This window comes from Astatotilapia calliptera, chromosome 14 (assembly GCF_964374335.1).
Source record: "Astatotilapia calliptera chromosome 14, fAstCal68.1, whole genome shotgun sequence".
Taxonomy (NCBI): domain Eukaryota; kingdom Metazoa; phylum Chordata; class Actinopteri; order Cichliformes; family Cichlidae; genus Astatotilapia; species Astatotilapia calliptera.
In genome coordinates this window covers 2,399,766-2,426,804 of record NC_137435.1, presented here as the reverse complement: position 1 = coordinate 2,426,804, position 27,039 = coordinate 2,399,766, and the positions used below count along the sequence as shown (strand labels likewise).

Here is a 27,039-nt window from a genome sequence, read left to right as displayed (position 1 = left end):
CTCCAGTGGTGAAAGTAAAGAACTGCACGTGTAAGACAGCAACAGCAACAATGCCTGAGGCTGCCCTGTAGTGCTCGTCGCTACCAGTTAGTTGGGATGTTTTACGTTCTCTTGTAGTCATTTCTCTTAATTTTTAATTAATTAATTTTATTACGATTTCATAAATAATGTTCTCGGATAAGTAAAAAAAATATCTCTCCCTGTCCTAAACAACAACGCGTTCTTGAAAAGAAACAATGCAAATGTATTTTATTTTATTTTATTTTATTTAAGTTTATTTTATTACGTCTCCCCTGACGAGTCATTGCGCTACGTGTACGTCACCCGGAAGCAGGAAGTGTTCAGGAGCTTGTGAGTTGTCGTGGAGGCTTTGCTGCTGTTGTCGGTCTCGTCTTCCTGTTGGCTCAAATGGCGAGCTTCACGGGTCCGGGACTCTGGTGCTGGGCTCTGGTCCTGCTGATGCTGGCGGAAGCGAGCTGGCCGGTGGCGGCCGTGTCGGAACCGGGGAAGTGGGACCTGGACATCAATAACGTGAGTTTCCTGCTCGTACCTCCCGCTGTGATTCTGTGATGGTTCGTTTAGGTTCTGTGATGGACGGTTTGGAGCGGAGAGGAGCTTTGAGCAGATAAAACGTGTTTCAGCTGCGAAGCAGCCGCTAAAATACCGCTCTGTTTGCCCTGCGCCATAACGGCTAACGTTAGCTAAAGTGAAAGTATTCAAGTGGCGCGTCACTCAACACGAACGATCCTGTGATAACCAGCTGCGCCATGAAGACGTTTGATATCAATAAAATCACCAGTTACTCGCGTATATGTGAAACAGGCCGATACCAGCCGCTCGTCTGATGCTGAAGCCTTGTTTAAAGATTCTGCTGAGAAATCCGTTGGGCATCTTTCTTTGCCTTTAGACAATAATTCTGATGGCAAAAGAGCCAAACGGGACAGGCAAAAAAATACTGCTGAGAGGACAGAAGGAGTACTTTGAGTTATCGTGAATGAAGAGAGACTGGAGGACAGTTGGTGAATCAGGAAGAGGATTGGTAAGAAAGACAGTGACGGCAGCTTTGAAGACTGCAAGTGGACGCTTCAGATGACACACGTGGAGGCCAGCAGGCTTTTTAACCGGACTGTTCAACACAGTCCTGTAGGATGAGAAGATGCCTGAGCAATGCAGAAGCGGTGCTGGTACTTTTCAAGGACAAGCGCGATGTACAGAGCTGCAGTAACTACAGTGGAATACAGCTGATGAGCAAACCAATAAAAAGTGTGGGAAAGAGTCGTGAGCAGGTTAAAGAGAGGGGATAATCAGCGAGCAGCAGTATGGCTTCATGCTGAGAAACAGCTCCACACATGTGATGTTTGAGTCTGTGGAGCCAGAAAAGCAGATGCAGAAGACCTGAATGAGGAGGTGAGAGAAGTATGAGAGGATGTTGGACATGTCTGAGGAGACGAAGTTTTGTGTGTCTTAAAGGAAACAATATCTGCTGATAGATCAGATTTTTAATCGCTGTGGGTCTGAGATCCTGCATTGGTTGGGCTGTAAGCACAGTCTGTCCACCTGTTACATGCATTAGTCTGCAGAAGACTGTAAAGCTGTGACTGTGCACTGGAAACCCAGACTTACAGTATGACGGTTAATGATAAACCAGAGTCATCAATGCTGCGGGTTAAATATCAAAGCTGATGCACAAAGACAGCACTGTCAGGGCTCGCAAAATCGCTAGCCCGACGTCCCGGCCTATCATAGGAAAATGTCAGTGCTTTTGCATTCTTTGGAAAATGTATCTGAGTAATTATGTCATTGGCATCGGTGAGCCACTGTCACTATGTGACATATTGAAATCGCGTTTGAATTTGCGCTTGTTTTTTGCTTTCACTTTGCGATTGCGCGAACGCCGTGTAGAGAGCGACAGCACTGATTGGTGAGTGACGATTAATTGTGCACCAATTCCTCTGACATCGTCTTATCACTCATTAGCTTACTACGCAAACATGACAAGTGAAATCTCCCGCAGCTTAAACATGTGAGAGGTTGATCGCGCAGAGAATCGCTGAGCTTATGTGAGTGCGTGTGTAAAAGCAGCAGGATTCAAGCCGGTATTTTAGTTCTGCTGAGCCAAATAAGACAGGTCAGGGTGAAGAAGTGACAGCCAAAGAAAAACTTACCACAAAACGGAGAAGTTATGACAAATCAGACTATAAGGCAAAAAGAAAGTGCAGCTTTATGGTTTCATGGACAAAAGAATTTCTGTGGCTGGAACATGACGAGCTAAATAACATGATGTTCTGCAGGTGTGTTGTGAGTCGACAAGCGCCTTTGTTACTGGGACCAGTAATTTTAAGAAAGACCCCATTAGAACCCATGACAAATGCAAGAAATGCATTATTGCCCAGTCTGCAGTATCTTTCCCAGAACGAACAGCAATTGCAAAAAACATTCTAAAAATGAACCGAGCACAAGAAGAAGTCCTGACAAAGCTGTTTAGAGCCGCGTGCTGTGTAGCAAAGAGTGACCTACCACTGGCCAGATTTAGCAAACTTCAAAAAGCAAACGTCCTAGATGTTGGTTCCACTTGCCTCTTACCAGTGACTCCAGTGGAAATGTCAGATTCATGTCCTACGCAGTTCTTACAAGTTCATAGAAATTTCTGTTCAATGAGAGCCAAGTATTTGAGTTGATGATTGTCATTTTTATACAGTTGTTGTGATTTATATTGTAACAATTTTTTGATTAATTTTTGTTTCTGTTACAACGGAAACAAAACGGGAAACAAAACATAAAAAAATGCTATTTTTTATTCGGGCTACTTGAATTTATTTTTACCAAAAACTGCAGAGTGCCGGCCCAAAGGGCTGCCAGGGATTTAGAAATTTTGCGAGCCTTGACACTGTACCACTGTTTTAAATCTGCACAACCAGCAGTGGTGTGGAATTAAATACACAAAGTTCCCGAACACTGTAAGCCACCTTTCCAAAAACAGGAACATGAACCACTGATGTTGTTATCAACTGCCAAAGCGAAGGCCTCAGATCATCGGTTAACACAGAGTAACACGATAACAGGCATCTCCCAGCTCAGGGGCTGAAATTTGTATTTCCTTTAATGCTTCACACACGGGGCTGCAAATGAGTGTTTTTAGGAGTATAGCGAAATAGTTTTATCACAGTCCTGGTGATTTTCCTTTGGTGGAACTTGTATGCAGAAAAACCCTGAATTTATTCACTTTTGGGAGGGACCACGGCTGGATGGAGGGCACTGTGTTTGTGTGGGCAGCTGGAAATATCGGACTGGGACCGCTTACAAACAATAAGCCTGCAGGTTACAGGCTTTAGTCTCCCAGGAGATGAGTAAAGATCATAATTAATCAACACATTTTACAAGTCATGTAAAAACAAAGCCCACCTTGTGTTAGCTGTGAGGTTTTTCACATCAGAACAGAATGAAACAGATATCTGGTCCTGACCAAGTGATCAAAGTGTTTAAAAGCCACAGAATATAAAAATGCATGAATGATTGCTGGTCAGGGTCTCTACATGTTAGTATTTATGAAGGGTATGTTGTGACTTATCTTCACAGTTACAGCAGTCGCTCGCTATAACGCGGTTCACCTTTCGCGGTCTCGCTGATTTTATTTTAGTGCAGTTTTGCATGCTTTTTTTTTTTTAAAGCGCATTGTGTTGTGCGTCCCGATCGGCTGTAGATCGTTGTCGATCTCCTCCGTGCCGTCTCTCCTGTACAGTACATCAATCACCAGCAGTGTGACTCTGTAGTGCTGTACTGTAAGTTTGTAAGTTTTCTCCCCGACAAACACGACAACGTCCACGAAACACACGGAGACGTCTGTTAGCCACCAGCTCGTAGCTAGCTCAGGTTCAAGCCTCACTAGAGCCGGCGAGAACAGCGACATCCCGGCACATGGTTTTCAGGTCTGTGCCTACTCAAACATGATATAGAAGTCACTTAGATAACTTAAAAATATTATTGTTTGGCTGAGATTAAAGTTCAAATTTTCACACAGCTGAATAAACGTCAAACAGAAAACTGATTAAACAGAAGTGTGAGACGGTCGAGAGTTTACTCCTGTGTCCTGTTATATTTAGATAGAAAGAACAGACGGACAAATTTATTAAACTCCACCGAGACAATCTGCAAATGTCATTAAAAGTTTAATAAACCATCATCTTGTCTTTATTGTTAGTTAGCACAGACCTTAAACACTTAAAGCTGTAAGCTAATGATAGTTATATAAGAGCAGATGCTGCTGGTGCAATAAGCTGTACGTCCAATGGATGATGATCTGACTAGTCGACTATCAGAATAATCGTTTGTGGCAGCCCTAGTTGTGACTTAATTAACTGTCAGAGAATAAAAATGGATTTTCTTTGTTTGTTTCAGGCTGTCCTGAAGGACCAGACGTACTTCTTCTACAGTAAAACTCTGTTCAATAACAGCTTTATCAGTATCAAATGTAAGCAGATGTTTCTTCTTTCTTAAATCTTTATTTTACAGAGTTGGATAATAACGTTTGGGTTTGTCCAAAAAGTCCAGTTTATGTTTGCTGTGCAGGCAGAAGCAGAAACTAATGTCTCACATTCTGAAAGAAAAAGCTTACTTAAAGTGGACTTATTAAACTTTATTTTACAGAACATATCACGTGTTCATATTAAATGTAGGCAGACACTTTCAGGTTTACCTGTGTGTCTGTCTGAGAGGACAGAAGCTCCACCCACCCACTCTTCAAACGTTTTGTTAATGAAGGATAGCCAATCAGAAGAAAGCTGACTTTGAGCATTGGTTTAGAAACACTGGGTCAGGTTAAAATTATGAAGTGAAATAAAGAAAATAACAAGTGGAACAGCATTGCGGCCTAGAAGTGAGTTAATTTGGTTTGTTTGTGTGTGCAGTTGTATCAAAAGACTGCACCACCTCTCACCCGATCCTGAACATTTCCTGGTATCTGAGGAGCTCGCGCTGCAGCGACGAAGTCTTCAACCTGAACGTAAGACGCTCTGCTTTCTTCTCTGGAAACTGCTTATTTGGAGTATTCACTACTTCCATGTTTTGGACTTCTGCAAACTTCTACAGATGATCTGAGTATTTTCTTTTAACCTGTAACTTTGTCGCACACAGACGCTCAAAAACACAGAGTCCGAACATCATTACTGATTAACAGTTAGGGTTGGAAGTTTGTGGACAGTTTTGCCTTTGTGCACTAGCCCGAGTCAGACAGTCACGTGAAGTGCAGACGTTCAGCTTTAAGGGTTTAACAGACGTATTAACTCCAACCATTATTCATTGAATAATACAAATAACGGGACAGGATCAGTAAGGAGGTGATGTATAACTTGACTTTTAAAAAAAAGGATCTTCAATGCACATTTTTTGTGCTTTATTTACGGCTCTGACCACACAGGCTCCAGTTTCTTAACAGCAACACTGATAACACAACATCAGCAGTGAGGATGATGTTGTCATATAGCACCAAATCACAACAACAGTCGCCTCAAGGCGCTTTATATTTTAAGGTCGACCCTACAGTAATATGTACAGAGAAAAACCCACCAATTATATGACCTCCTATCAGCAAGCAGGTTAATGTGGAGTCTGTCCACACACACAGGAACACAGCGAGGAAGCAGAGGTGATCCAAGCGAGCGGTTCTTGTTCCTCTAGTCACCTTTAAAGCAAAGCACCTGATCCACAAGCTTCAGCGTGAAGGAAGGAGAACTCTGTAGATGCTTCATCCACACAGAGAAAAAAGAAGCTGCATTAAAATATGCAGATGAGCTGTAAACTTCTTCTGATATGATAAACTGTCTACGGCAGTGATACCTGCAAGAAGCAGGGGTGAATCTAAAGGTGGGCATGGGGTGCATAAGACCATATTTCTTTCCAGGATGTCATAACATTCTGACTTAAAGTGAAATTATATATTCTATTAGTTAATTTGCATTAATATTTTAAAATACAAACACAATGCTTTTTTTGAAGGGCAGTAAAACTTTGGCTCTGCTGCAGACGAGTTGATGCAACACTTCTCCAACAGGAAGTGTTGCAAACCTCAGAGAATGTTGATATGCTTGAGTTGACACACACACCCCACATATATGTGTAATCTGATGGTCTGCGGGTAAAGACTACAAAGATGGCGGCCCTTCCCCAAACCTTTGGGCCTCGCTGCGTCTGTCCTCCTTCTGTTTACACTCCACACAGGAGCGTTCCCAAACAATCAGGATTCAGTTTTCACGTTTCATTTTCTTTTTTCTGTCATCTAGTTGCTTTCCCACTGAATGCAATAACAACAATCACAGTTTTAATTGTTTTTTTAAATTCATAATCCTCGGACTGCTATAAGTGTGACAACACTGAGTCTCGTCTCAGGATCCAACATGTCAAATGATCACATGTGTGCCATCTGCAGGAAGATCTGGCAAAATGGTACTCCATGTCCGAGAGCGTCAGGAGAGAAGGAGGAACTGGGTCCTATTCTTCACACACGTATGATACAATCCACTGTGACCATCAGAACCCCAAGGTGAACACACACACGCGCACATACAGTGCAAATACTGAATGAAGTGTCTGTGTGGTGATTGAACGCTAAGACGGGCGTGTTTGTTTTATGACTCAGTTCAACCTGAATCAATCGGAGGCGATACATCCACTGAAACCACTGCATCAGGCACAGGTGAGCTTTTTCCTTCTGTTCTTCACAATCAAAAAAGCCAAACACCCGAAGCACTACGGCCCTTTGTCTCGGCAGCTAGCTTCAGCTCTGTGTACTGACTGTACTCCCAGTTTGACCCTTAGAGGTGTGTCTCAGACTGCGCGTGTTTTACATGCTCTGCGTGTCTGATGAGAATCATCATGGCCGCTTTGCTCACACACCTTTTCTGGTTTGTCCGGTTGGTTTAAGCTGCTGTTTGTATTTCAGCCAAGCACAGGAAACGCTTCAGGGAGACGAAAGAGAGAGGCTCCAAAGCCACAGGTGAGCACATCATGCACACGCGTTGGGTATTCATATCTTGTGGGGACAAGGATTTTGGTCCCCACAAAGATATGAATGCGCATTCACTGAGCATAAAGGGGAGCATGCAGAAAATGTAATTGCATGCCTGCATAAATACACAGTGTCAGACCAACAGTTGAATTTCAGGGCGTTAATGTGTAAAATAACGAACAGCAGAAGCTGAGATAAGCTCTTTCCACGCTCGTAAAAACAGCTGCTGCTCTCAGCTTCACCCTCCACAGATTGTGCACCCTACCTCACGCCCTTTATAACCCCACGCTCCTGTTCCTCATCTAGGATCAGTATGAGAGCTACACTAGTTTGTGCCCCTCTGAGCCTGGGCTTCTGTCTCCGCCCGGTCTGGAACCAGGGCTCCTTAACATTTAAGGAAATTATGTTGATAATAAATTTAAATAATTGTGGGAGCAGCTGAAAGTACCTTTACTTTCTCTGCTGTGGCAGCAAACAAAGCTTTGTGATGTTCTGATTTGTGTGTTTGCTTATCTGTTGTCTTCAGTTAATGGAAGAATAGGAAATGATGTCATTGTTGTGCATGTTTTGGACCAAATTACGAAACGCTTCATGGGACGAAGTCGAGTGTTTGAGTCAGTTTAACTAATGTTGTTCTTCTTTGTCTCACAGTCAGCAAAGACGAACGACACCGTCAAAGATCAAAAACAGGTCAGCTGCTATTCCTGAAAGATTATCTTGTGATCCCAGGACATCCAGGTGGAGGCTTCTTTAAATTGATGTAAAAGCTGCGCTCTCTCCGCTGTTGCTCAGGCTGGGAATCCTGGTTTCGATGCGGTGGCTCAGAGCTGGGATGACGGACCCTACATGTTCATCCTCAAAATCGAAGACAAGAACCAGCAGTCTAGTGCCAAAAATCCATGGAACCTGAAGCGTCAGTGCACGCGCATACATAAAACACAAACACAGACAGCTGTCTGCATTAGTCTCAGGATTAGTTAACAATCAATGAGATTTACAATTGTAATTAAAATATGTTAAGTCTGTGTCTCATAATGAAATCATTCAAAATCACAATAACAGGCTTTTTAAATAAAACATTTCAACCAGCGTGTCAGTGAAGTCTAATCAGAGCGAATTTGAGAAACATCAACTGCAGTTCACCTGGTGTTGCTGCAGGGGGCGCTCGAGAGCTGGTCCTCAATCAAAGGCGTAAATCAGGGGTGTCCAACTCCAGGCCTCAAGGGCCGGTGTCCTGCAAGTTTTAGCTCTCACCCTGGGTCAACACTCCTGAATCACATCTAAATCCACATCCTGGATCAAGGACGCATCTAAACCCAGCAGGACACCGGCCCTCGAGGCCTGGAGTTGGACACCCCTGGTGTAAATGAAACTAAACTGGTGAAAAACAACCATTTAAACCTGCTTCTGTACAACAAAAGAACATCTTTGATTTGGTTTTTCTCAAATCCAGCATCCATAACACGTCCAAACTGAAATAAAATGACTTTCATGTCCTTCAGTTTGTTTTAGAGTGAGGCTGATTCTGCCTGTTTTTTTGGGGTTTTGTTTGTTTGTTTGTGTTTAAAGCTAGCATTTGCTAAAGGAGGCTGATTGGTCGAGTAGAGGACTATAACATGGAGCTATGTTGAGAGGAGTTGGATGGTCTGCTCTGATGTTCAGTGAGCAGAGGCTACTTTATATAATGCTTTTAGTCACCGTCTGATACCCACTCTGTTTGCATTTGCAGTCGAGATCAGTATGAAGGGTCCACATGGCTTTATATCGGCGTCCGAATGGCCTCTAATGATGGTAAGAGCAAACACGTGCACGCAGAGAAATTAAAATGATATTTATTTGCTCTGGTATTTAAAATGCAGCAATAAGTCATTTACTTCCTGTCGCTCCTTTCTTCCAGTTCTACATGGTGATGTGCATCGTGTACGTGCTGCTCGCCGTGCTCTGGTTGGTTCTGTCCGCGTGTTACTGGAGGGACCTGCTCCGGATTCAGTTCTGGATCGGAGGTGTCATCTTCCTGGGCATGTTGGAGAAAGCCGTTTACTATGCCGAGTTCCAGAGCCTCAGATATGAAGGCGTGTCAGGTAGACAAAGACGCACACAGGTGGTGGCCCACGTGGTTTGTGACAGAGCTGTGATGAATATCCTGTGTCACGTGTCCTCCTGCAGTCACCGGGGCGGTGGTGTTTGCTGAGGTGCTCTCTGCAGTGAAGAGAACTCTGGCCAGAGTGCTGGTCATCATCGCCAGTCTGGGATACGGCATCGTCAAGTGAGTTTCACAGCTGTTACTGACGGCTGGCAGGTGCTTTATATGTTTCCACTGTGAGAACCTCCTCTGTAGTAGAAGGAAGGACCGACTCTGAGGCTGATGTGTCTGAAAACCTCCAGCTGTGCAGTTAAAAACCCAGCAGCTTAGCTGAAGCCAGTTAGCAGATTTACGAGCCTAGTGCCGGTAATGTTATGCACCCGTTTGCCACCAGATGGAGCTGTAGCCCAGCATCATCGTAGAAAAATACCATAAATGTTCATTTAGGCCTGGAAATTGTTTTGTTGTTGTTGCAAAAAAGGTGTACTGGGAAACAAAAATGCTTTTTGTGACATTTTTGTCTGGTGGTGTCCTATGTGATTTTACTAATGTGAAATATGTGCTGTGGCCAGTGTTGGGTAAATTACTTTAAAATAGTAACTTAGTTACATTACTAGTTCTCTCAAAAGTAACTCAGTTACTTCAAGTTACTCGTTACTTTCAAAGTAACTAGTTACTAGGGAAAGTAACTTTGGTTTTACTCAGACTTCTCTTGTTAATGTGTTGCTTCCATAACTTTGCCAGTCTTCTAGCTTGCTTACTTGCCACAGTGCACTGTGCCACCTACCAATAGACAGGAAAAGATAATGTGCACATTTCCACGAGAGAAATCCCACGCCTGGACCGTCATTGACTGCTGCCATGATTCTAGCCTACGTCACAGCGTCATGTGCGCCTTTTACATCCAACACAAAAACTGCAGTCGTGGTGCTTTCGATTGCACTCAGAACTCGGAAATTCTGCCTTCTGAATAGGAAGATGTAGGTAACAGCAGACTGCAGATGAGCTGCATACAGGGCTGGACTGGGACAGAAAATTGTCCCGGGCATTTTGACTAGAGACCGGCCCACCAATATAGGAAAAATCATAAAGCCTTTGAATGAAAATAAACACTGCTATGACAGTGATGTTCACTGTTCTGATGGTATATATGCATCAATCTATCAATCGTTTGTTGTAAGATTCAGATAATTATTTTTTAAAAGCGAGACATTTTAAATGAGAATAAGAAAGAAAAGTATTTCTTTGTGCCCCCCTTTCCCTGTTAATGTCCTACCTGCCCCCTGGCAACACTTTGCTAGAGCCGCCCCTGCACAGTTACCAGCTGTCAGCTACATAAAAAAGGATCCTGGTGTTATTTGTCTCTCAGAAACAGCTCATAACTTCCCTTCAACTCATTCATGTCACCTAAAAGGTAAACCTGTTTCTCCATCACCTGTTCAGCTCTGATGATTCAGTAAGGACATCTCCTGGTTTCATCCTCATGTTTCCCTCTCACCACGTATCCAAACCAACATCATGACCAGCAGCTTTACAGCTGTGGCTCCAGCAAACATCAGCTGATACTAGAAATTAATATTAAATACATTCTAACAACAGCTGATCAAGCTTAAACGTGCTGCTGTTGTTTAGCGCGACATCCGCTGGTTTCCTCTTTCGGCGCAAAGTGAGCGATAAACAAACAAGAGAGAAAAGCCGATCAGCTGATCATTGATCAGTTTCATGATTGAAGTAGAAACGGGAGAGGGAGGGGGAGAGAATGAGAGAAGAAGAGGCAGCTGTGCAGCAAAAACAGAATAACTCCAGCTTTGTGCCATTTTCATTGTAGCTGAATTACGGGACAAACTGTTCCTTTTCACCTCAATAAGAAACGCGTAATATTTTCTCTGAATACCAGACGGGACGGTTGGCAACTCTAATAACTTATGAACAAAATAAAGTTCAACATCAGTAACTTCATAGCACCACCCAGCTGTATAGAAACTCCGTCATGCTAGCTAGCACGCAGTACGGAAAAAGTCAGAATAACGAAAATAAACTCCACCTAAACTTGGTTCATATCTGACCCAGAGAGACTGCAGGTCATAACTTCTTACCTGAAGTTCAGTTCACACTTGGACCAGCGGCCGCCTCGGGTCTCTTTTCCTTCTGCGTCCCCTTTCCATCCTCCACCTGCTGCCTCCACCACTTGCTAATGTTACTGAATCTGTGGAAGCTCTGCGATGCCACCACACGAAGTAACGAGTAACGAGCCTATCTAAATCCCAGTAACGACTAACGCGTTCCTGATTTTGGCATAATAACTAGTTACCGTGCTCGTTACCACAATAATAACGTAGTTACTGTAACGCGTTACTTAATAACGCCTTAGTCCCAACACTGGCTGTGGCTCCAAAACGTTGGGAAACGCTGTTCTATGTAATCAGAAGTCTTTGGAACCAGAGGAGCCCCCTGCTGGTCTTTAGTGGTGTCACTTTTCAGCCCTGAAACTACATCTATGAAGTCCTGGATGGGTCCAGAGTGCTTCGTATTATTTTGAATCCTCGACATAAAGGAGAAAGTCTTACCTTTAGTTACATAATAATAGGATATAAAAATTGCTTGTGTCGAGTCTCCAGTCAAGTCTCATAAAATAATCAAAACATTTTGCTGACTTTGCTCAAAAATACGATTTCCTCCCTTTTCTGTTCTGTGCAGCGTCACATGACATTACTTTTAAATGCAGACCGCTGATGCTATCGTCAGTTCTGCTGATCCAACCAGAGGACTGAACGGACTCCATTAAAATTTATATCATGCATCAAGGAAAGTTAGAAAACCCAGAAAGAAATGGCGCACAACTCCATCCTCAGATCAGTGCGGCTACCTGATTGGGTTACAGGTTTTTGTTTGTTTACCTGGCTCAGAATCGATGTCATGTCAAAAGCATACTCTTTGCATTTTTAAAATTTCATTCACTAAACAAAAAAAGTTTGATTCCAGCTTTAAACAAGGAGGAAGATAAGAGTCTCTGTAGCAGATCCCAGAACTTGCTTGTGTTTCGCGGTTTAAGGGATAACCGCCATGTTTGCAGATGGGGAATCCTCCCATAGATTTCTATTAATATCACCACTGTGGAAATGCAGTCAAGCGGCGAACTGAAAGAACTTTGAGATCCACTGAAAGTGTTTCTGATTCCATCCATCCATCTCCTTCTGCTTATCCGGGACGGGGTCGAGGGCACAGCAGCCTAAGCAGAGAAGCCCAGACCTCCCCTTTCCCAGCCACCTCCTCCAGCTTGTGTGGGGGAAGACCAAGGTGTTCCCAGGCCAGCCAAGAGATATAATCTCTCCAGTGTGTCCTGGGTCTGCCTCGGGGCCTCATCCCGGTGGGACATGCACGGAACGAGGCACCCAGGAGGCACCCAGGAGGCATCTTTGTCAGATGCTCGAAACACCTCAACTGGCTCCTTTTGATGTGAAGGGGCAGTGGCTCTACTCTGAGCCCCTCCTGGATGGCCGTACTCACCCTATCTCTAAGGGAGAGGCCAGCCACCCTTCAGAGGAAGCTCATTTCTGCCACTTGTATCGGCAACCTCGTTCTTTCGGTCACTACCCACAGCTCGTGACCATAGTTGAGGGTAGGGACGTAGATCAACCGGGAAATTGAGCATCTGCATCACTGCGGCCGCTGCCCAGTCCGTCTGTCGATCTCCCGATCAAGTCTGACTTATTGCCGATATGTGGACCAATCTCTTGCAATAGTTGTATAGGGACTGAATGGCCGTAGCAATGGGCCAGACACCCCATACTCCCTGAGCACCCCCCACAGGACCCCCCGAGGGACACGGTCGAATGCCTTCTCCAAGTCCATAAAACACATGTAGATTGGTGGGCAAACTCCCATGCACCCGCAAGTATCCTTGTGAGGGTAAAGGGCTGGTCCAGTGATCTATGACCAGGATGAAAACCGCATTGTTCCTCCTGTATCCGAGGTTCGACTAATGGACTAACTCTCCTTTCCAGCACCCTGGCATAGACTTTCCCAGGGAGGCCGAGGAGTGTGATTCCCCCTGTAGTTGGAATACAACTGGGGTAGCTCAGGAGGTAGAGCAGGTCATCTGTTGATCGGTTGGTGGTTCGATCCCTGGCTCCTGTCTGCATGCCGAATACACTTGCTCCCCACTTGCTCTCCGATGCATTCATACTCCTATCAGAGCTTGGTGGCTCCTTCACATCTGGTGTCCACCATTTGGTGCGGGGGTTACCACCACGACAGGCACCAACCACCTTGCGGCCGCAGCTCAGTGCAGCGGCTTCGACAGTGGAGATGCTGAACATGGTCCATCCGGACTCAATGTCCCCAGTCTCCCTCAGAATGCTGTTGAAGCTGAAGATCTCGCGGACTGGGCCTCTGCTAGGCGTTACCAACACACCCTCACTATACATTTTAGCGTGACAGGTCTGTCCAGCGCCATCCCTTGCCACCTGATCCAACTCATTTTATATAGCGGTCATTATCTCCAGGTACAGTTCACACACACAGAGTGACGTTTCTCGTTTCTCTCCCGCAGGCCGAGACTCGGCGCTCTGCTGCACAGAGTCGTTGGCGTTGGTCTGCTCTACCTGATCTTCTCCATCATCGAGGGACTCTTAAGAGTCAACGCTGTGAGTCCCAAGAGCGCTGCAGTACTGTGTGTGTGTGTGTGTGTGTGTGTGTGTGTGTGTGTGTGTGTGTGTGTGTGTGTGTGTGTGTGTGTGTCTATGTCTGACATGTTTTTCTCTGCAGGATCGAGGGGACACCAGCAGTAGAGTTTTGTGTGACATAGTGCTGGCCTTCACTGATTCCTGTATTGTCTGGTGGATATCCTTTAACATGTATTAAGAGAATCATCCTCTCACGCTTAATTAATCTTTTGAAAACTAAATAAAATCCGTCACACATAAGTGCACATAAATCACTGAAGAATGTATTAATGACCACACTGTCAGGATTTGATAAAGAGGCATCGGCGTGGGGAGGCATCTTTTTGTGTTTGTAGGGGTTTTCCTCTCAGAGTCATCGTTTTGGGAGGAGAGTATTGAAATGAATCATACCGAGGGTTTTTCTTAATTTAATGCAGACAAGAGTCTCTTTTGCACCTGTTGTGGCTGTGTTAGCTTCCATTAGGGGCGTTAATTTATTTGAAATGCCAGAGCGAGGTGTCCGTGCATAATTGGTTTGAGTGGACGGCTCAAAGCTGCGAGCTCCGTGCCAAAGGTTTGGTTCGGTCCTGTAAATCTCTGCAGGCTTAAAGCTGAGCCCCAAATGTTTCTGCTCTGCACATTTGAGCTACACGGACCTAAACTAGGTGTCAAATGCATCCAGGGAGCATCGGCAGTGAAGGTTTCTTTTTCCTGTTTCATGCCTTTTCTTGGACAAACACATTGCTTACAAGATTTTATTTTATTTAGAAGCCTGAGCCCTCGTCAGTGGCAGGTCACCAAAAGTCTTCGACTGTGGGGGGGAAAGTTACAGCAGTCAAAATGAAGTAAAACACACCGGATGTATAAGAAATAGCTGAAACGAGTCCAATCAGATAAAAATAACAATAAGCAAAATGAAAACGTCAATGAGGTAAAAATGGACCATCCAATAAACTAAAATAAGCATAAATTAAAGTAAAAACTGAATTTATAATAAAAAATTCAGCAAAGCAAAAAAACCACAGAATTCAACTGACTTAATATTTTATGACACATTTAAGTCTAAATTTAAAGTCCAAACGAAGCGGCTGTTTCAGCTGCAGCCACCAGAGGGCGATACATCTCTGAACACACCGGGTCCTCTTGTTTGTCTCTTCCTGTTTGTTTTTCCCTGCTGGGGGATGTAAATGCGTCCGACCCACTAAAATATCCAATGATGGAGCGACATGAGGGATGCTGAATAAACTCCACCCACCTGCTGCACCCTGATGAGCAAAACAAACCTTTTAGACTGAACAGAAGCTGTTCGCTGTGCTGCGTGTGGGTGGGCTGTGTGTGCATTTCTCTTCTTCCTCTCACCCTTCTCTTTTCTGTTTACTTCCTCCGTTCTTTTCCTTCCCTTCCTGCTTTCTTGCGTCCCTCCTCTTCCTCTTCATTTTGTCTCCTTCGCCTCATCCTCCGTGTCTTCTCCTGTCTTTCCCTCTCCAGGCTGAAGATGATGTAGTGCTCCTGGCTGCTATTCCTCTGGCTGTGCTCGACTCTACCCTCTGCTGGTGGATATCCGCCGCTGCACCTTCCCCCCTTTCTAGTGAAAGTTTGGCTTTCTCTCCCTTTCTTTTTCACTTGTTTCTACCTTGCTGCTTTGTTACATATTTAGCCAGAGCTAACTGATACATGGACCCTTGAATCAGAGGTGTCCTTAAACATCAGAGGGTCCGTTTTGAGAGTTACCCTGAAGCACCAGGAGAACTCAAAGCATGATCGGCACAGAGAAAATCCGACAGGTGCGTCTGCTGTTGGGTTGTTCCTACCTGTGCTGTGGCAGGGAGGGAGTGGATGTTAGCTGAGTGGGACAGAGTTAAAGTATTAAATTGTCCTGCGTGTGAAGTGAATGTTGCATGACAAGTTTCAGCCTTCCTCTTGGTGAAGTTCCTTGACCGTGTCGTCACATCTTTGTGAGCCTGATTCAGACGATGAAGCTGCTGCGCCTCAGGAGGAACGTGGTGAAGCTCTTGCTCTACAGACACTTCACCAACACGCTCATCTTTGCTGTCATAGGTATTCAAAGTTCTCTTTGTGTTTAACATTTTATTTTCATGTCCTTGTTTTAAGGATGTTTGTGTGCTTTTCAGCGTCAGTCATCTTCATCATCTGGACCACGAAGACCTTCAGGATGTCCAAATGTCAGTCTGTAAGTGCTTCAGCGCTTGGATTCAGTTAAAGCTGCTCTCCAGCTTCTCTCTCTTTCATTTCTTGCTTTCATTTGGTTGGTAAATTTCATTGGAGAATATTTAACTGCAAAAATGAGAAGAATTACGATTAATTCGATTTATTCTCTGAACCGAGTTTGTTTTTTCTTCCTCACTGCTGAATCTCTCTCTCTCTGCAGGACTGGAGGGAGCTGTGGATAGATGACGCTTTCTGGCGTTTCTTGTTCTCCATCATCCTATTGGTCATTATGTTTCTATGGCGACCGTCAGCCAATAACCAGAGGTGGGATGTTGTTTTGGGGTTTTTTAATCCCCAGTCTCTAGTTTGTGTCTGTAAAGTAAAGCCGTGTCCTCTGTGTCTGTAACAGGTACGCCTTCAGTCCTCTGGTGGATGAAGAGAGCGATGAAGAGGAGAAGGAGCCCATGATGAACGAGGCTTTTGGTCAGAATGCACACCCGCCTCACTTCTCTCCTCTTTCTGTTTAGCCTGAGATGAAATGAATCCATTAAAGTGGATTCGTTCGGTTTATTCTTCAGCTCCATGATTCACTCTTCATAATAATCCGTTATCTGATACTCAGTCCATCCTCCGTCTAGGGCGAGCCGTTTTAGCTTTTAGCCCTTTAAACCAGCCTTCTTCTGATTGGATGCCCCTCATTAACAAGAGCTTTGAGGAGCAGCTGTGACCTCATTATTAGAAACTCATTTTTAACACGTTAACGATGTTAAATACGTTTCCATCATTGAAACAGGAGCCATGCTGCACATGTGTGAGGTACCTCTGGTAAACGATCATCTACGTTTTATTATTTTTCTCACGGTTTGTTTGTTTTTCACTCCTTTGTGTCTCCAGAGGGGATGAAGATGAGGGGCGTGAAGAATGAGGCCAACGGCTCAGCCAAAGCTAACAAAGTGGTGAGTCAGAGGAATCTGAACACCGCCAGACATCAGCCCGTGTTAGTGGTTTGTACAGGAACCTCGCAGCAGCCGTGTTACTGGTCAGATTGTGGCATTAAAATGGTCCTAAAGGCACCAACAGCACAAACACAGTCCAGAAAAGTTGCTCAATAAGATAAGATAAGACTTTATTGATCCCACAACGGGGAAATTTTTGTGTCACCTCAGCTCAGGTACAGATATATGAAGGAAATACAAAAATAAAATAATAAAATGTGAACTAATGATTTATTTAAAAAAATTACAGTAATAAAGGAGGAAATTAGCTGCGGAGACAAAAGCGTATTTCTTTGTATCAGGCTGTAAACGTGCTTCATTTGTGCTGTAACGTTTTAACATGACTGTCAGCAGCTGGAGCCTCCGGTGGACGTCAGAGGAACTGCAGCTTTTGGTGCTCCAGCGTTATCTTAATTTTTTTGGATCCGTTGAATGGATTAGAAACTAAAACTTATTTTTCTTTTTTTTATATCCTTTTTTAAACTTTACTCACTAAAGTTTTTACTAAACTGATTATTGTTCAGTCGTGGTAGCTGCTTATTTTACTGCATTCAGTCACAGTTTCTGTAACAGCTGATGAACCCATGTTTAGTGTTCAAAGGAAAATCTTCTATTTGCATCATGCAGCATGATCCCTCATGTTTAATCTCCTTAGGATGAGGACCTGAAGTGGGTTGAGGAGAACATCCCGTCATCTATTGCAGATGTGTAAGTCGTGACGAGCGTTAATCAGTGTGAATCTGCTGATTATTGTAAATCACAAACGTGACACTGAACGTGTTTTCCCTTCCTCGCAGTGCCCTGCCGCCCCTGCTGGACTCTGACGAGGTAAACTTTCACTTCACTGGAAAAAATTGACATCACTTCAAACGTAAAATGAAACTTTGAAACACTGTGGAGAATTTAGAGCACAAAGGCACAAATGGTACCCGGAGTAGACTCACTGGGATCTGACCAGCTGATGGTTTAGTTATTAAAGTTTAAACTTTATCACAGTTTGAAAATTGTGTTTGAGGCCGCTAACAGATAAATAATAAATGAGATCGTCATCGTTACTGACAATAACCTGCAGGTAACAACGACAAAATCAAGCAGCACGCAGCTTTATCACCTGAGTCTGTTTATCTGCGTTAAAGAGAAATGCAGGAAGTGTCTCTGGACATGAGAAGTCCCGAAAGGTCCCCAGAGAGTGTGGGGTCCCCTCATGGGCTGCGAGGTATCGCATTTGAGCCATCAGAGCTCATTTAATGTCAATAAACTGTTTCTTTTCCAGTTAATTGAAATTCTGAAGTCTGTAAAACTTTGAAATCCACAGGAATATATCATTTTTAAAGGTCACATCTTTTATGCTTTAGAGGACAAGGTGCCCAACTCCTCTGGGATCAGGTGCAAAGTCAAGCAGATGTTTCTATTATAAACTATGTTTCTGTTATAGAGGGCTAAAAAAATCAACTTTAACATATTAAATATATTTGCATTTAAAAGAGAAACTGAACCAGTGGAACGAAGCTGCAGGGTTTAAATAGTGTTTTCATTTCTGTGATTCACCCTGAAACTCCACGTTATCATCATTATCACTTTATATTCATTTGTGAAGTAAAGCTGTGGTGGTTTGGATGGATCTCCCTCTGGAGACCACAGAGCGTCAAACTGTTCTCACCTGCAGTCTTACTGAGTTTACTCGGAGAGCTCAGTGAACGAACTCGAACTTATTGAGAAACACACACACACATTCTCGTTTTCATGTTTTGTTTGTGAGGACATCTAATTTACATAATGCTTCCCCTAGCTGCTAACCCTAACCATCAGCCTGAACCATAGCTATAACCTAACTGTAACCATGACTCTAAAACCACATTTTGAGTCTCAAAAATGCCCTCAGTCTCGTGAGGACGGCCACTTTTGTGTAGTATGTAGTATGTAGTATTTATTTATTGTCATTGTCAAGAACAATGAAATTGCGTTTGGGGCTTCCATACAACCCAAAAAAAGAAGAAAATAATAAATAAATACCCCTTAAAACTAAAAAGTGTACATATTTAACCCAGTGTGACTCCAATGCAATAAGACAATCCTTAGCAATAATGTTCGTAGAAATTCAGACAAAGACCTGAGAAACATGACAAAATACAACAATGCAACCCATTCAATATTATTGTACTGTGAGATATGATATCAGATATGATAGTTATCTATTTAAGAAAGAGGGGGGGGGGGCAGGAGGGGGAAGAGAATAAAGATATGATGCACCAATGCAGACCAGTTCATTGCTATTAAGAAGTTGGATATGGTTATTGTCCGTGAGAGGGGGGCAGAGAGTTCAGGAGCCTCACAGCCTGTGGATACAGGCTGTTGGCCAGTCTGGATGTTCTGGCCTGTATAGACCTGTACCTTCTCCCTGAGGGCAGCAGATGGAAAAGGTGGCGCGCAGGGTGATGTTGGTCCCGCAGGATACTGTGCACCCTCCTCAGACAGCGAGTGGGGAAGATATTACTGATCTCTGGCAGACTTGTTCCAATAATTCTGCCAGCTTCTTTCACCACCCGCTGGAGTGCTTGCTGATCGGCCTTGGTGCAGCTGGGGAACCACACTAGAAATCCATACGTCAGAACGCTGCTGATGGCACAGTTGTAGAAGTTCAACATCAGAGATCTGGGAATGTGTGCGCTCCGCAGTCTCCTCAGGTAGTAGAGGCGCTGTTGGGCCTTCCGTACAACTGAGGTGATATGGTTGCCCCAGGACAGGTCCTCGGTCACAGTTACCCCCAAGAATTTAAAACTGCTCACCCTCTCCACCGCCTCACTGCCAATGAAGAGAGGCAGATGGTTGTTATGACCCCTCTTCCGGAGATCTACAATGATCTCCTTGGTCTTTTTGGTGTTTAAGACCAAGTTATTGTCGTGGCACCATGACTCTAGTTGTTGCACCTCTGTCCTATAGTTTGTCTCATCATTGTTGGATATAAGTCCGAGCACTGTAGTGTCATCTGCAAACTTAACAATGAGATTGGACGCGCAGGAGGAAATACAGTCATGGGTGAAGAGAGTGTATAGCAGAGGGCTCAGAACACACCCCTGAGGGGCACCGGTGTTGACCACAAGGGTGGAAGAGGTGTTCTTACCCACTCTGACACTCTGTCTACGGTTAGTGAGGAAGTCCACAATCCAGTTGCACAGAGAGGAGTTAAGTCCCAGTTGGTGGAGTTTGGGACGGAGTTTGTATGGCCGGATGGTATTAAAAGCCGAGCTGTAGTCTACAAAGAGGAGCCGTGCATAGGTGTTCCTGTGTTCCAAGTGCTTCAGTAATGTGTGCAGCACTGTGGCGATCGCATCCTCGGTTGACCGGTTCTCCCTGTATGCAAACTGGTGCGAGTCCAGGGATGGTGGAAAAGCAGCTCTGATGTGTTTAATGACCACTTTTGTCCTCATAAGTCACTGTTGGTCCCCACAAAGATCTCTACACAGGTACACACACACACACACACACACACACACACACACACACACACACACACACAGCTTACGAGCAGCAGGGGGCAGCAGATCCACAGTAGACACCCTGTGCTGCTGGTTACGTCATACTGTTGTTTATCGTCCTCTGTGTTGTCATGGTGAGCAGAAAGATGTGACGCGACAGATGTGTGTGTGTGTGTGTGTGTGTGTGTGTGTGTGTGTGTGTGTGTGTGTGTGTGTGTGTGTGTGTGTGTGTGTGCGTGTGTGCGTGTGTGTGTGCGTGTGTGTGTGCGTGTGTGTGTGTGTGCTGCAGCTGTTAATGATCCTCTGAATAAAAACAAATTTGTATTTTTTCTCATCATTGTTTGTGTGATCAGTAAAAATGCTCCCGTGGCCTCAGACTGACGTCCAGCAGACGCCGCGCTCGTTTTAATATCCGTCTGTGTTTTTCCTCGTGTCCTCTGTTGGCTGTTCATTCAAACCATTTTCCAAATTATTTACTCTCTCGTCTCCAAACCGAGCCTCTTTAAGGCGTCCGGCAATCAACAAAGTGCCTCTTATGTAAAATCAATTTCTTACATAAGCGGCCATATGAACGCAGAGGGGTATTAAAACCCACAGAAGATATGAAGTGTGCACACGCTCTGTTCCCCGCAGGGCGAGCGGGCTTCGTTCTGCCAGCGAGGATAATGGACGTGTACGTAACGAAGCCGGCTCATCAAAGGGTTAAATTAAGGGGAAATAATGCCTTTAACTCCCTGCTCGTCACCTCCTTTTGGTAGATTATGTAACGCGTTCTTGTTATTTAAGAGATAAACGAGGGCTGAATCTGAACCCAACCTGCCTGTTATGGTAAATTACGCAATTCATCACGATCGAGGAGGAAATTCTGCCTCACCTGCCGTCACCCCGACGCTTTGTGTTGTTTTGCTACCTGAATAAATCCTGTTAACCTGGATTCTGGCAGCTGAGCCGGCGTGTGAAGATTCCTGCTTTGTTTGAAACGCTCCTCAGTGTCTCTCATGAAAACACGGAGGTGAAGACAGAAGCTGCTCTCTGACCTTCCTTAATCCCCGAGCCTGAAATAACCTGATGTAAAAGAGCTTTTTAATATTTGTAAATGGTGCTGACCTCTGCAGGTTGTCGCTCAGAGAGTGCACCGAGCTGTCAGAAAGGCCGGTTCTGAGCAGAAGGTTTAGGCTGTAGATCCACTCAGGACCATTGCTGTTTACGTCCATGCTGAGCTCCACTGTCCTGCTGTGGAAACATTTTGACTGCTTGAGAATGTAAAGCAGGGGTCACGTGGGACCAGAACCACCAGAGGGTCCAGTTCAGCTCGCCGGGCTGAGTCTGCAAAAGGTGCAAATTTCAGTGAGGTCAACTCCAGTAATTTTAACAAAAACACAAAATTCCCCGTGTGGCCGTGCAGGAGTGGAACAGCCTGCAGACGATATTCCAGCGTCGAGTCAAAAGGATGTAAATCCTTCCTAAATCTGTCTTTCTGTAAGATATGATATAGATGATTTTCAGGAGCTCTGAGGCCGTGCGTCTGCTCTAAGGTGGACGCTTCAACAGTCTGTGGGTTAAAGCTCCTGAAACTATAAACGTGCTGCTGTGTTTTCTGTTGCAGGAAACGATGACGACCAAGTTTGAGATGTCCAAGATGGAGTGAAGCACAAAAGAGAAGCTTTTTAAAAAAAACAAGAGACTGGCATCACCGAGAGGTACGCCCACGTGACGAGGAGGAGGGAGAGATGAAGGAGGGAACCGATGGGAGCGAGAGCTCACTGTCGCCGTGTGATTTCATCCCTGAACTTATGAGCTTTGTAAGCCTTGACCTGTACATACGCTGGGAGCAGAGTTGATGCTCAGATCCTTTTATTTCCTGTTTGTACTTATACGCCTCTCTGTATACTCTGCATACACAAACAGTATATTTTGACCGATTTAACGTTAAATGTTTTGTGTTTGTTGGATTTTTCACGTTTACACGCGCAGGTGTCTGTCTCCTCACCGCAGTGGGTTTTGGGGGCTTTTTTGGTTTGTTTGGTTTTTTAAGCTGAATGAAAAAATTGTGTTTTGATTTCTTCAACCTGCAGAGACTTAAATTGTGAATCATAAAAGTAAAATGTGAGTAAACATGGAGTATTTCTGATGAAGCTGAAGTTTGTCTTTCATGCCAGTTTTGTGTTTTCGTGGAGCTCGTTTAATTCTCATTATTAATTCATAACTTAACGTCCTTCCTGTGCTGAGACGGCTTGTTTGAGTTTGACGCCTTCTGCAGGCTCCGGTTCAGATGCCGTAAAACGTGCGACGAGGCCCCGACGCACAGGGTTTCATTACTGCACAGAAAGGAGCAGGAAAACGAAACAGCGCGGTCTGTCTTTGGTGATAATTTAGGTCTATTATTCGATCATAACGCCAAAAATCAGACCTCAGAGTCTGGCTGGGGGTAAAATCATAGACTGTATATAAAAGATGCTTTCCTAAATGTTGGCGCTTTGGCGCCAGCGGGGACTGTATTTGGATGAGAGCTGAGGTGCCGCATTATTAGCTAACATGGCTAACACGCTCACATCACAGATACCTGCTAATTAGCGCTGAGTCACATCCAAATAAAGTCCTCGACTTTCACTCAGACTTCATGGTTACTACAGTAACCTCACAGAAGCCATATAATTGGTCAGATGATGTCATTAAAAAGGCTCCAACGGTACAAACAAGGTCCAGTTCAGGGACTGGAATTACCCGAGGTGCCAGGCTGGAGCTGCCTGTGGCAGTTTTTAACTTGTCGATTTACTTGTTTCGGCTCCTTCCAGTGTTTTCTGTCAGACTGTGAGAAGTTTAAAGCTAGTTCTGCTGATCCTCTGCCATAAAAGGTTTCACAGCAGGTGGTTTGATTTTGCAGATTTACGCTGGATTCCCTTCCTGATGCAACCTCACAGGGGAATTGTGGCTCTGGCTTGACCCAGCGACCTTTCTCCTGCCAACTGAATGTATGAATCACAGCCCCGCGGAGCCCCTGTCCGATTTTTTACAAGTCTAAAAGAACCTGGCAAACACTCAGACACACCAAAGTAGCAAATACTTCAAACTCGGGTTGTATCGACAAATTTATGGTCATCTACCTGGAAGGTTGATAGTCTGGATGCCAGAGTATTCCTCTGAAAGGCACCGAACCCCAAAGTGCTCTCAGATGCATCCACGGCAGTGTGAATGTTAGAAACTGTGCTCGTGTCAGTGAGACGCTGGATGAAGCCCTTTGAGTGTGCAGTTAAGAACCAGTCCAGTCGCCACACTTGGTTCACTGTCACGACTTGTTAGATCCATTCTTGCCCGATCAGCGTTTCAGCCTGTTGGTCGCTTTGTCGGCTTCTCCTCGTCCAACCACCGACCAAAGATTCTGGGTCAGATTATCCTGCCCATGAATCCAAAGTTTCAAGATTTCTGCAAACTTCAGATCATGTTTGTCTTGTGACATGGAGCTCCATCATGCTGGAAGGTGCACAGATTGTCAGCAGATTGTTCCTGGATAGTTGCAGGAAGTCGGTCTCTGAGGATTCTTTCAGTATATTTCAAATTGATTTGTTTGCCGGTAAAATTACCTCTGGTTACTCTTCACTGCATAAGAGAATTTTTTTTTTTAAAGGCAAAGTGTTTGAAACAAAACTGCCGCTGACTCACTTATGGAGCCTCGAGTGGACCCTGGAGGAACTGCAGCTTTTGGAGGACTTGGCTAATGATGTCACAATGGCTGCATCCATCTTTTATATTCAATTCAGTTTTATTTATACCGTGCCAAATCACAACAACAGTCACCTCAAGGTGGTTTATATTGAAAGGTCGACCCTACAATAATACATAAATAGATAAACCCAACAATCATATGACCCCCTATGAGCAGCACTTTGGCGACAGTGGGAAGGAAAAACTCCCTTTTAACAGGAAGAAACCCTGGAGGCTTCTTCCTATTTCCAGATATCCAGTCTGTGCTTCAGCCCCGGGAAAACGTCTCCTATTCAAACTTTGCACCATCTTTTTATCTGTCTGTTCGGCCGCCTGCAGTGTCTTCTCTCTCAGCCACACACACTCTTTACACAGCCCTGTGTGTGTGTGTGTGTGTGTTTCAGTCTAAGTGTTGACGCTGACTTGTCTGGATGGACTAAATGCTCCATGAATCGCCCGGATCAGCTGCAGGAAAACTCTCCCTGTGTGCTGCCCGCTCCCATCAGCCTGCAGCGCTCGCTCGCTTTCACAGAAATCAGCTCCACTTTCATCTTTTTCTCAGTGAGGTTTGAGGCTGGACTTTTATTTTGGAGGGCTGCTGATCCCGAGTCATATTCAGTGTTTTGTGTTTGCTTACATAATGCAGCTGCTCTCATAAAGTGGACCTACAGCAAATCCCGAGCAGATAAGACGGGTCTGACAGCGAGCATTGTCTCATTTTAAATCCAGCGAGCAGCAGCTGTTACAGATGAAAAGTGCGTCACATAAATAAAATCCATGTAATGCAGGCTTTGAGCTTTACACTGGAGTATGTGCGCAGCGTTCGCGCAGCAGTGTGTGATTACGGGGCCGTTAAATTTAGATGAAAAGTAAAAACCAAACATCTGTTCCTGCTGAACTGTGGACGCAGGAGTCGCTCAGTCGTCTGCGGCGATGACCGTTTGTCTCTGTGAAAAGTGTGTTTTTGTATCAGCTGTGATGTTGGGGAGAAACTTTGTTTTCCACTTCAGTCTGTAAAATTATTTTGCCGTTTGCTTTTTAAAAAAATCAGAAGTTGTTAATAAAAAGTAAGTTATGAGCTTTGCCCCTAAATTCTGATTTTACTCACATATTTCAATTCTTATGTGTTTGATATTTGCATCTTATGACATTTATTGTTTATTGGCTTTATTGGTTGTTCTGATTGGTTGTCTAATGACTTTTACACAGAATAGACTACCCGTCTACCCCCCTCCCTCGAGGGGGATAACCGGGTAGTCCTCCATGGAGGATGCCACCACCACCACCATCTGCTCCTGGATCTTCCAAACAAACCGGCCTCAATCAGCCCGACTCGGCCCGCACCTCCCGGACCCCTGCAGAGCTGCGTTCTCTGCCCCCTCTGAGATGAGACGGCGTACAGGGTGGAGGTAGAGAACTTGTCCCGCTGCTGCAAAGAGAATAACCTGAAGCTGACGTCTCATAATGGGTGTCAGCAGGCTCAGACAGGTCCACTCAACTCTCACTGTAAATGGAGAACAGGTGGAATATGACCTCACCTGGTGTAGGGCTGGGCCATATCATACCGTTCACGGTATAATGTTGGGCAACGATAAGAAAATGAAATATGACGATAGAATTTGGGTAAAACGCGCATGCGCTGTGCCTTTGTTTTCATACGCACATGGCGGAGAAAGTGGATCGTTGAATGAAACGATGAACCTGAACTGGTTTGTAAAAATGCTGCAGCTTCACTGGTGTGGAACTGGTTTAGCTTTCGTCCGTCAGATACACAACAAAGCACTATTTTTGGTAGCGCATGCTAGCGGGCCGTCGTTATTACCGTGTTGTTTGGAAAATACGGCGCACTTAAAATCAATCCTTTGATTTTTCTGAAAGTCGGCAGAGCCCCTTATAATCCCGTGTGCCTTATGTATGAACTCTGGTTGTGTTTACTGACCTCGAAACGATTTTATGTGCACGGCGCTCGAAAATCTGTCAAATGTTTTAGTACGACTTTGCTGAGCTACGAAGCCGCACCGCTTGATGGATTGTCGGAGCGTTACGGCATCGTAGGCAGGAGCCTCGCGGAGTGATACGTACTGTGCTTCAACATAATGTTACCGCAGGGGTCGGCAACCTTTCTGATGACGAGTGCATCTAAAATTTGCTCAGCAGTCAGTGTGCCATATGATTGCTTTAGCAATAAATTTAATAATGCTCTATATTAACAGTTACACATTATATAGAACAACTTTATAGAATTATATTTGTTCGCAGATGTTGGCAGCTGTCAGCGAATAGTTATCAGCTATTTTGAAACAACTGCAAATGCTATTTATGGCCTCCTCACAACAATGATAAGAAAAATAAAATGAGCCAATATGGCATGTTTGTTAATACAGAGACACACATGTTACTGTGATCTCTGGTCTCCCACTCAGAGACACAGGTCTCAGAGTGTCCAGCATTCAGAGGCTGCCTGAGGACACATGTGAGAGAAAATCTGCTCACACAGACATGTAGAGCCAAATACTGTCAATAAGGCCTCTGCAATGTTCTGAAGACAGTTAAACTTGTCAGGTAGTGATGTCCAGCAGGTGAGCATGCAGCTCCATGAACACGCACAGCTGTGGATTCCAGCTGCGTCTGTAGTTCTGCAAACTTTGACCCCCACAGAGTCGAGCTTTTCAGTTCAATCAGCTGCATTTCGATGTCACATTAACTGGCATTAACTCAGCCAGTTAATGTGAGACAAACCAGCTGCTCATTGAAGCTTTCTGGTTTGATCAGAAAAGAAAACATTGGTCCAAACACCTGAAAACACATTGTGAATTCTGTCTCAGTCTACGGATGTATCCGTGTGTTTCCGTGGTGCTGATGCTGCGCTGAGCGGACAGATGCTGAAGCATTTGAAGTGTTGGAATGTGGAAATTTCATTGCTCAAAGTTATTTTTAGCCAATTACAAGT

The 27,039-nt window shown here is 44.5% G+C and overlaps 1 protein-coding gene and 1 long non-coding RNA gene across 3 annotated transcripts; one reads left to right on the top strand and one right to left on the bottom strand.

Moving 5' to 3' along the window:
- Positions 1-313: 313 nt before the first annotated feature.
- LOC113036113 (transmembrane protein 87A) lies at positions 314-22,522 on the top strand. Of its 2 annotated transcripts, none has more exons than XM_080288388.1 (21): positions 314-531; positions 4,396-4,468; positions 4,905-4,999; positions 6,422-6,535; positions 6,632-6,688; positions 6,935-6,988; positions 7,652-7,690; positions 7,793-7,913; positions 8,730-8,791; positions 8,898-9,081; positions 9,167-9,266; positions 13,636-13,729; positions 15,236-15,306; positions 15,699-15,805; positions 15,880-15,938; positions 16,137-16,240; positions 16,326-16,399; positions 16,811-16,872; positions 17,567-17,619; positions 17,709-17,739; positions 21,994-22,522. In XM_080288388.1, exons 1-21 carry the CDS (start codon positions 409-411, stop codon positions 22,033-22,035), a joined length of 1,719 nt encoding a protein of 572 aa, XP_080144514.1. In that variant the 5' UTR covers positions 314-408; the 3' UTR covers positions 22,036-22,522. The 2 variants fall into 2 exon arrangements, with proteins under 2 accessions (XP_080144514.1, XP_080144513.1); XM_080288387.1 differs by lacking the exon at positions 15,236-15,306 and adding an exon at positions 13,851-13,927 and having other exon boundaries at positions 315-531.
- On the bottom strand, positions 14,489-15,683 carry LOC145419918 (uncharacterized). Its single transcript, XR_013901179.1, has 2 exons — positions 15,107-15,683; positions 14,489-15,012 (listed from the first exon to the last, which is right to left on the bottom strand). It is a non-coding gene; the product is annotated as an uncharacterized LOC145419918 (long non-coding RNA).
- Positions 22,523-27,039: the final 4,517 nt, after the last annotated feature.